This window comes from Cyprinodon variegatus, unplaced genomic scaffold, assembly GCF_000732505.1.
Source record: "Cyprinodon variegatus isolate N-32 unplaced genomic scaffold, C_variegatus-1.0 Scaffold113, whole genome shotgun sequence".
Lineage (NCBI taxonomy): Eukaryota > Metazoa > Chordata > Actinopteri > Cyprinodontiformes > Cyprinodontidae > Cyprinodon > Cyprinodon variegatus.
The window spans coordinates 554412-565177 of NW_015150566.1; the positions used below are offsets into that span (position 1 = coordinate 554412).

The window sequence follows — 10766 nt, forward strand, 5'->3', positions numbered from 1 at the left end:
TTGTACTCCTATTGATTTTGTGTAAATATTAACAACTGATTTATTATCTTGTAAAAGATAATAAATCAGTTCATAGGAGCTTGTTATTAGATTTTGAGGTTCTAAGTCATTACTGTCTCCCATCTGTGGAAAATCTCCTGTTCCTATGATCCTTTATGACACGAGAGAGGCTGAATTACAGAGTTTGTGAAACAGTGATTTTAAGGACAGAAAGAAAATCTTCATTTACTTTATCTATTAAAATCGGTTTCTCAGAATTAATTCAAAAAAACTTAGTAAATTCAATACTAAGTTAATTTATTGATGCATTTTCATTTAAATTACTAGGTTTTGTAATCGTTGCATTGAAACTGTACTGTTGTCAGCATTAACTGACTGAATTTAAAGTGACTTATTTTAAAAATGATTTCTTTTTTGGCATGGTTAATTGTAGGTGTCTTTATTGATGGTTATGGTAATTTGAGTTTAATCAATTATCATTAAGCAAAAAATATATAACAGAGCAACAATGACATGATTTGATTTCAACTGTAAATTATATTGGTGGTTGACATTTAATGAACAAATATTTTAAATGGGAATTCTTTCATTGATAATTTGCCTATTTAGAGAATGTGTCTAAATAAATTTGACTTTCTGCGCCCCCTAGAGTCTACGGAAGAGAATCAGAAAAAACAAAAAAAGTTAATAGATTTTTGAATTTTATTTCAGTATAATATGAGAAAAAAGTCAGAATTCTGACTTTAATCTCATAATTCTGACTTTAATCTCAGAATTCTGACTTAATCTCAGAATTCTGACTTTCTGACTTTTTACGTGCCTGAGGTGTCCCCGATGATGCTATTTCATTAATGGAAGAGCAGAAGGTCATTAAAACAAAAGAGCTAGTCTAGTCTCTAAAACAGACATGGCTACAGCTTGATGCATTTTTGTTAGCTGTTAGAATTCAGTCAGAATTCTGAGAAAAAAATCAGAATTCTGAGATTAAAGTCAGAATTCTGACTTTTTTCTCATATTGAACTGAAATAATATTTAAAAATCAGTTAACTTTTTTTTTATTTTTTCAGTGGCCTCTTCCGTAAGAGTCACAATGAGTTAATATGGCAAAAATGCAATGCCTGTAATTTTGCACAATTTTCACAAGTATGTTTTATAGACCTAATCAAATACAAAAAAGATCTCATTTTTTGTCATTATCAATTACTAAAAAAGAGAAAAAAATCGACAATGACAAAAAATAAAGAAAAATGCCCTGAATTTGATTTATTTTTTTTTAACCTCTGATATCCGATTACTAAAATATGTGGAATATTTTTCATCACAAAAGGCAAACATAAAACAACATTATAGCATACTTAAATTCCAAACAGCAACATATTAGGAGCACTTTTTTAGTTTTTATTGAATTTTCTTTTTCATTAATTCCCAATACATTTTGGACATACATTTAGGGTTCAACTCCAAATACGACACTCGAAATTAAAACTCTGCGTTCCCAGCGTGCCTTCTCGGCTTCCGTTCTGAGAGCGTTTGACGTCAGCATAACAACAACCTGTCATGACAGCTCGAAGAAAGAAATCTCCAGAATAAAATTTACATGAGTGATTATAAAGCCACTTTCACCTGAATGTAAAACTCTCTCTAAAGGTAAGACCCAGACGCTGTGGAAGATTACAACAATCTCTAAAAAATCGACAGAACCAGATAGCAGCTAGCTAACTTAGCATTAGCTCAGCACTCTTTTCTGATGTTGCCTCGCGGCGATGTGGTTAAAAAGAGCCTAAACGCCAGGCTTTGGCCCAACCATTCAAGACTAGACAATGGTTTAGACTTGATACACGATGTGTAAATTGTGAATAATTTAATATTAAATAGAGTTAGATGAGCTAACTTAAGCTGAACTCTGGTAATAACCGACACATTAGCCTAGCTAACGTAGCATCGCAGCGGTTGACAAAAGTTAGCGGCGTTTTTTCTCTCTCTCTAAGATGACAACATCATTAGCGCTTATATCCCAAATGTTAACGCTTAAGGGTGCCATTATTTGTTTAGCTAATACAAAGGTAATGTTCATAGATGGTTAAAGTTCCATTAAAATTCACTGTGGGTGTGTTACTATTGCTGATGCTAGTGATGCTGTTGATTTGGTGAACACCGGTGTCCGTCATATGAATAGTTAATTTAGACTAGCCACCTAGCCGTGTTTTTTATCGATGTGCACAGTCAGCGAGTTAATCTAACGCCTTGTGGCTGCTGTAAAGGAACATTGCACCCAGAGACACGCATTGCAGGTGCATTGCAGCTAATGTTAACCAAACCAGCACTGTGTCTTCATTTTCTCTGTTTAGTCTGTGTGCGATCCAGGACGGACAGGACATTCTGAGACCTGTCATTTAGCCAGCCGGAGAGACGGGGAACAGGATTGGGAAGCAGGGCGAGGCGGGCCCCGCGGAGCCGGTGGAGAAGATGGCTGGCAGCCCGGAGAAGAGCTCCACCGCGCAGGAGCTGAAGGAGCAGGGGAACCGGCTGTTTCTCTGCCGCAAGTACCAGGAGGCTGCCTCATGCTACAGCAAAGCAATTGTGAGTACATCTCCCTGTACCTTTTCATGTTTTCTTAAAATTAGAATTAGTTTTATGCGTGCAACGAGTTGGATTTGTTGTTGCTGTTGGATTTTGGTGTATTTTTGTACCATCTTTGCATAGTTAAATGATGTCATTTCTTTGCAGCAATGCAAAAGATCAGACACAAATCTGTGAAAATCAAATTTCTTACCTTTTTGATGACTGAAATGAATTCTACATAATAAATAACCGATTATCCAAATCCTTTGATTATATATTTGACTTCCTATTACCTTCCGTCTCAGTCTCAAGTCTTTTGCAGTCATTTGTTCTTTTCCAGAACTCAAAACACAAACTATCTCCTCATCAGTTTTGGACAGTCCCATAGCAAGACATCCCCACTACCATGTGCTGCCATTAGTGTTCCATGTATGGATGTGAAATGTTGCTTAATTCACATATACAGACTTACTAATCAGGTGACTTTCTAAGAGAATTTGTTGCTTTGTGTTTAACTCCGGGTAATAGTGTAAAAGTTCCTGAGTCTCATCAAAATACATTGAAGTTGGTATTTGGCATGAGGTATCAACAGAACGGCACAGTGTGTTATAACTGTATCATCATCATGTTATTCAGTGTTTTTGGCATTTGTATTCTGCTGTCATGAGTCCACATAGTTTTTGCTACACCTATCCCTGTGGTTGTGAGTTACTTGCACTAGATGCTGATATCTGAGACAGACTACAGTGTTGAAGATGCAGAACATTACAGAAAATGTTGGAAGTACTCCTGGAAAGACAGGAGTGAGGAACATGTGGACTTATTAAAACTCATGTCCACTGCTGTCTGTAGAAAAATGATAGTCTTTGTAGTATTTACCTAAATTACCATCAATGCATGACTTTATATTATTGTGCAGTGCTAGCTAGGAATCCACTAGCAAAGCACAGTAAGGGTTGTAAAGAATGGGGACATGTCTGACAATGCATTTTTATTCTGTGGTTCATCTATCCTCAGAACCGTAATCCGTCGGTGGCAGTGTACTACACCAACAGGGCTCTCTGCCATGTCAAGCTGCAGCAGTATGACAAGGCTCTGGCAGATTGTAAGCATGCCTTGGAGCTGGACAGCCAGTCAGTTAAGGCTCACTTTTTTCTAGGCCAGTGTCACCTGGAGCTGGAGAACTACGACGAGGCTATTGGCAACCTACAGAAAGGTCAGAGGACACTCTTGAAATATGGCAAAATTGTTAAAGAATTCAGTGAATATGTGCAAAAAGAGCCCTTCTAGTGTGTTGCAATATTTTCAGCAGCAGCTTCCTCTGTTGCAAATAAACATTTGCATTTCCTGCATAATTGTTGTCATTGTTGCAAGGGATCAGAGTGTGGGTGTTCAAATGCGTATATATGATTATTAAACTAATTCCATCTTATGCAGAACTGTATGTTAGTTGTTTGAAAATATGAAAGATTTGATGTTTTTTTTTTTTTTCCCAGTATTTGAAATGTTGATCACTAATTATAGAAAAGAAAAACAAATTTTGATCTCTGATGGATTGATTGGTGCACATCTAGTTTTGGCTTCTTGGTGTAAAATCTTATCTTTAATCCAGCTTCACTATATATAGTTATTGCTGATCTTTTCTTTATTCAGAACTATTCATAGCCCTTATTACTAATCAGATCTAACTTTATAACTTAACCTTTTTTGCGTCAGGTACTGTTATTAATTTATATGTGCTTTTAGCCTATAACCTTGCAAAAGAGCAGAGGCTAAACTTTGGAGATGACATCCCCAGCGCATTGCGCATTGCCAAGAAGAAACGCTGGAACAGCATTGAGGAGAAGCGCATCAACCAGGAGAATGAGCTACATGCTTATCTGACTAAACTCATACTGGCGGAGAAGGAACGGTGAGACAGGAAATTAGTTCAGAACGCCTGATGCTTTTTTCAGTCTAAGACTGAGTGATGAATCATCTACACTTTGTATTTTTGCAGAGAACTTGAGGAATACAATGAGAAACAGGATGACAATCAAAACAGAAGTGACGCTGGAAAGATTGCATCTAAACATGTATGCTTCTTTGTCATGCTGAAAACATACAGAATTAATAAGTTTAAAAATTTTGTTCATTGCAGTGTGCTTTTTTTTTCTTTCTTCTTTAATGTGACCAACTAAGGACAAGTATTTAATGGAGATGGAGGAGCTCTTCTCACAAGTAGATGAGAAAAGAAAAGTGAGTTTGGAGAATCATTTCTGTTTCCTAGTGTATGTTCCAGCTTGTATCTCACCACATACACCTGTAGATGCATAAGATGAGGGAAAACAAACTAAAAGTAGACAACAAAAAAAACAGACGTGAGATAAAATAGCTTATAAAGACTGTTTCCTTTTATTTTATTTTGTTCAGCCAACAGGAAATCACCTAATTCAACAAAACATTGCGTATTTTTCTTTCTGTGTTTTTTCTGGTTTGTTCTTTTTTCTTTTTTTCTTTCTTTCTTTTTTTTTCTTTTTTCTCTTTCTTGTTTTTGTTTTTATTATATACAGCACATTGAAAAATTTTTGTTGTTGTTAAAAGGCGGGATGAGTTATTAAATCACACAAAACGCTGTAGTTGAGGATGTATTTTTTACGTTTATTTTTCCTCTCACAATTCCTATCTTACTTTCTCATTACTTTCCTTTGTAATGTACGTTTGTTGATTTATATTTTTTTTTTCTCTCACCAGAAGCGTGAGATCCCCGATTACCTTTGTGGAAAAATCAGTTTTGAGCTGATGAGGGAGCCTTGCATCACACCTAGCGGCATCACCTATGACCGTAAGGATATCGAGGAGCACTTGCAGGTAAGGCTGTGATCTTCTGCTAATCTTTAGTGGTGTAATTTCTAAAATCTCAACTTTTGTTCAGAACCAGGTCAATTGACTTTTTAGATTTTTTTTTAAGTTCAAACCTGTTGAATTTGGATTTGGCATTTCTGCTGACTGACTTTTATTGCACAAATTTTATTCCTTTTGTCTGCAGCACAGGATATAAAATAGCATAATATCAATTAGATGGTTAAAACAATTATGGCATTTCAAACTCAAATTGCTCACACTGATATAGAAATGGTGACATATTTCTTAGTCTTAGATGCCTTTAATATTAAAAGTTAATGTTATAACATGACTTTGCGTGGAAATGCATCATTTTCCTTCCGCTTCTTGGTGATACATTATTTAGTGTCGGTTTTTCACATTAATTCCCAATGAGGTCCATTAATGATTTTAATTGCACTGTCGGGTCTTCAAGAACTAAATCCTCTGCAAAGTATTTGATCATTTTAGTGTGAATAAAGTAACTACATGTTGACAGTTACAGTTAGGCTTCCTCTCCATGTTAGACAGCCTCCTTTACCGTCTCTTTTTTTACATGCTTTTTGAGAACTTAATCCTTTTCCTGCTTTTTGACACTGCAGGAGTTGTTTGTTCTCTGTGTAAGAAGTTTTGCCAAAGATTGTTTTGTCTGTTTTTGAGTATTTTGCTTCAGTTTTTTTCCATGATTTTTCTATGTTATGTTCTAGCTGTTTAATAAATTGAAGTAGTTCCTCCATGCTTATGTTACAATGATCTGTTAAATGCCACATGTAAAAGGTGAAGCACAGGTTAACCCATCATTTTCATGTTTTATGTTGGTTATTTCTGCTTACGTAGAAGGGATTTACCAACCTCAGCCCATTTCTGTTTTGTGCAGCGTAGACCTAAAATAACCAGATACTAAAAATGAAGTCCATACAGCATATTCTATTAATGTTTAAAATGCTTCTTTTTGTTGCCTGTGTGCAGAGGGTAGGTCACTTTGACCCCGTCACCCGGAGTCCCCTGACCCAGGATCAGCTGATCCCCAACCTAGCGATGAAGGAAGTGATCGATGCTTTCATCCAGGAGAACGGTTGGGTGGAGGACTACTGAAGAGACAAGCTTGTATCCCCATTCAGTACAATGCACAGAGCCTGGACAAGACAAGACTGTAGAGAACAGATCACTCCTTGCGTGGATACGTACCTTGGAAGCAGGAAAAGTCACACAGAGGACTACCAGACAGGAGCAACGTGTCTCAACCTGCCTCTCCTCTCCTTCCCTTTTATTTTTCCTTGTAGATCAACTTCTTACTCTTAACTGAGGGTCAGTGTTACCGGCCTGCTGCTCCCTTTAAGACCCCGTTCACTCTAACATTTCTAGCCTTTCTCTTCATCTTCCTGTCTGTCGTGCTGTTTCAGGTCTTTCTGTGCTCAGATAGGGACCGTGCTCTCAGGTCTCTTTTGCACTCTGCCTGGTTTCTCTCTCTGTGTCTCTCTTTTTTTCTGAGCCACAATTTTCTGAAAGAATAACAATCCAGTGTTTCACCGATTCAAATATGGAGAAAGAAACAGACTTTTTTTTGCGTCAGGACTTATACAGACACTGGCCTTTTATTTCGAGGTTAATCCAAGTATATTTTTGTCATTTTTCATTAAAAAAATGGACGATCTGCCTAGTTACTAAAGTATATCTTTTGGAGAGGTCACTACAATGCCAAAAACCTATCCTCATTCAACAAGAGTGACTTGATAGTGAGTTTGACACCGTTCTAGAAGAAGAAGGATGCAACACAGCTCCGCCTCTTCCTGCTGGTGGCACCCCGTCCGTTCATGCCCCTGTCACTTTACTGTACATTGTTGAATAGATCTTTATTTGGCATCTCAATCAAACCCCAATCCAGACAATTCAGATAAGCTGAATGTATAGATAATATATTTCTTTAGATTCAGCCATCATTATTACAAGATGTTTTTTTTTTTCCGAACAGTTTAAAGGTTCGGGGAAGAAACCTTGAGCTAAGAACAGAAAATGAATAGCTGCATTAACAAAAAAAAAAAAAAAAAACTAAAAGAGAGTTTTCACATTGCTGGATATGAATATTAATTGCTTAAACGTTTAAACTTGAGAGATGAGAGCCATTAGCTGTTTTGACTGTTGCTGATATCTGCTTTGACAAATGGTCTGCGCTGTAGTGTTTACAGAAGATGTTTCTGGATGTTAACGTGCTGTCTGCCTGGAATGGAAGCGGATGCTCGAATCAAATGAATTTTGTTCTTTTTAAAAGCCTGAAGATTGAATGGTTGCATCTTTTTAAAGAAATTGACAAATCTTTGTACTGTCACAAATATATGAGCTTCATTTGCATCACTGCCCCATAGTTGGCCATTCAGAGGATTGCTGGAAAGTTCTGATCATCTTCATCCGTACCTCAGTTCAAGTTTTTGCGTGCTGGATTTCCAGCATTTCCTGTCATAAAAGGAGTTTTCAATCCAGTGCTTAGTAGTTTACAGCTGATTGTGTCTGTGGTGAATTAGGCCCGTTTGGTTGGTCTTTGTGCTGGGGTTCAGGCTTTGTACATAATTTGCTGGTGTTAATCAGATTTTATTTCTTGACAAGTTAGGGTTCTTTTTTTGTCTGGAGAAGGCCTAGAGCTTAATAAACTGTATTAAATGTAGATATGTTGATAACATGAATGACTTGTTCTGTTTTCCTTTTGGCCTGATTAAATCATTTCCTTGGATGTTTGTTTTTTGTTTGATCCTGAAGATAAAGAACTGCAGAGTATTCATTGCTTAATGCCTGCAGCACAACTCCTCACATAAACACACAGGAAATTCTCATCACTCTCCCCTAGATGAACTATTTGATGACTATTTACTGCACATATGTTGAAATCCTCCTTTTGAACAGAGAATTATTTACCAAATTACTTTTCCTTTCCTTTAGTGGCTCAGACACACCAGTCTATCCTCCCTGTTCACATTTTGAACAGGGAGGATTTGTTTTAAGCTATGAGGAAAAGAAGCCTCTATATTATAGATAACTTCAACATAAGTACCTTGCATTATCATTTCTTGGATGAATGAAGATTTTATTTTTAATGGGATTTTTTAAAACCTTTTCATTTTGAACCACTCTGAAGTGGAGAAATTAAATTTTTTAAACATCAGTAAAGAGCTAAATTTGTTTATATTATTGCAATTCTTGTAACCTATTATGAACCTCATTATAAAGGAAGCAAAAAGGTTAATATGAAAGAGGAAGATGATGTTTAAAATTTTTTCAAGTAAATTAACAAACTGATCTATGGGGCTACATAGTGGAGCAGTTTGAAGCACTGTTGCATTGCAGCAGGAAGGTTCTGGGTTTAATTCCCAACCAAGGGTCTTTCTGCATGGACTTTGCATGTTCTTCCTGTGCATGTGTGGGTTTTCTCCGGCTGTTAGGTTAATTGGTGTCTCTAAGTAGTCTTAATGTGTGATTGTGTGGGTGTGCATGGCTGTATATCTGTTGCCCTGCAATGTACCGCAACCTATGCAGGGTGGACACCGCCTTCAGCCCATAGACTGCTGGAAACAGACACCAGCCCCACCGTGACTCTGACGGATAAGTGGGAGAAGATGAAAAGCTTTCATTTATTGATGACCCCTAGTACCAGATTAGTGTGAATAATCATATTCATCTTTACATCTGAGTTGATTTTCACTAGTCTAAAACTGTCGTCTGATTACCACCAGGCCTGTGAAGTGCAATAAATCATCTAAACAAAACCTGTCCAATGAAATGAAATAAAGTAACATTTAGGAGGTTAGAAAAACACATTATGAGCCGACTTACATGGAACAGGAGGAAGACTTCCCAGGAATGACTGGCCAACCAGTTATCCAAGATTTTTAACTCCTTTATGAGGCAACTAAAGAACTGTTGTTACAGCTGGTGAAAAACTAACACAACATCCCTTACTGAGATCATACTGTCAGTATGGTGAATATTTGGTGCTGTTGATCTTTGTCTTTACTGGTCTGGGACCTGTAAGACTTGCTATCATTAACCATCAGTTCTAGTGGGTATTTCTGCAGTCTCCAGTTTGAACCTGGATTGTGTAGAAGGACAACATTAAAATCAAACAGTAAGTAGACCTCTAAATCACTCAAACACACACAAATAAATGTGAACATAATGTACCGAAAATATGATTAACTACTAGAGAATGCCTATACAACTAATATAGAACTATGGGTAGTTCATCAATAGTCACAGATAAACACCCAGCTTCGCCTTATTATGGATCTACTGCTTAGTTACCAGGGAAATTAAGAGTAATTAAGCCGGAACTAATGTGTAGTTACCATGGAAACCGAAGCAGAATTAATAAGGAAGTAAATGGTAGAGATCTAGTAGGTATTTAATGTGTAGTTACCATGGAAACCAAAGAGGAATTAATAAGGAAGTAAATGGTAGTTATCTAGTAGTTATTAGGAGACTACTTATTAGGTACTGCAAATTTGGAGTTTTAAATTCTCACTGTTGGTTCTGAATAAACCCCTGACCTGTGAGGTCACAGCTTATTAAAAACCGCTTTACTGAGCACCAAATTATTGCCTTTTGGTTATTTTATGGACTTTATGGAGTCAAGCATCATATCAAGCAGTTACCAAGGAACTAGTAATTGCAATTATTCTTTTTCCTGCCACCTATTATGTGTAGACATGACATCCAAGGACAGAACTAGCCTTCAAGTTTGGACAAGATGCAGCAGGTAAAATAAGTATTGACCACGGGACCATTTTTCTCAGTAAATATATTTCTAGAGGTGCTATTGACATTTTCACCAGATGTCGATAAAAATCCACGCAGACAAAGAAATCAAACCACAGATGTCCAGAAATTAAGTTACGAGTAATAAAGGGAAATGGCACAGGGAAAAAGCATCAAACACACTGATATTTATTTTACATTTTGTGCAAAAGCCTATGTTGTCAATTACAGCCTCAAGACACCTGCTGTATGGAGAAATTAGTCGCATTCATTACTCAGGTGTGATTTTGGCCCATTCTTCCACACCAACAGTCTGCAAATTTTGAAGGTTTTATGGGTCTCCTCTTTGAACTATGATCTTTAGTTCTTTCCATATAGCTTCTATTAGATTCAGTTCATGTGATTGGCTGGGCCATTAAACTGCTTTATTTTCCTTCTCTGAAACCAATTTAGCATTTCCTTGGTTGTGTGTTTTGGGTCATTGTCTTGCTGAAATGTCCTTCCAAGTTTCATCTTCATTCCTGGTAGATGGCAGCAGATTTTTATCAAGAACGTCTCTGTACATTTTTACATTCATCCTTCCATTATTTGAAGTTTTC

At 36.8% G+C, this 10766-nt stretch overlaps 1 protein-coding gene across 1 annotated transcript; it reads left to right on the forward strand.

Moving 5' to 3' along the window:
- The first annotated feature begins 1512 nt into the window (after nt 1–1512).
- On the forward strand, nt 1513–8149 carry stub1 (STIP1 homology and U-box containing protein 1, E3 ubiquitin protein ligase). Its single transcript, XM_015375151.1, has 8 exons — nt 1513–1647; nt 2349–2580; nt 3580–3778; nt 4309–4474; nt 4562–4637; nt 4744–4800; nt 5296–5412; nt 6394–8149. Exons 2-8 carry the CDS (start codon nt 2467–2469, stop codon nt 6517–6519), a joined length of 855 nt encoding a protein of 284 aa, XP_015230637.1. The 5' UTR covers nt 1513–1647; nt 2349–2466; the 3' UTR covers nt 6520–8149.
- Nucleotides 8150–10766: the final 2617 nt, after the last annotated feature.

What these genes read in the sequence shown, in the direction of transcription:
- stub1 (XM_015375151.1), top strand. Translation starts at nt 2,467, where the DNA reads ATGGCTGGCAGCCCGGAGAAGAGCTCCACCGCGCAGGAGCTGAAGGAG. An exon ending in CATGCTACAGCAAAGCAATT is followed by an intron (nt 2,581 to 3,579) that starts GTGAGTACATCT and finishes ATCTATCCTCAG; the next exon opens with AACCGTAATCCGTCGGTGGC. An exon ending in GAAAGATTGCATCTAAACAT is followed by an intron (nt 4,638 to 4,743) that starts GTATGCTTCTTT and finishes TGACCAACTAAG; the next exon opens with GACAAGTATTTAATGGAGAT.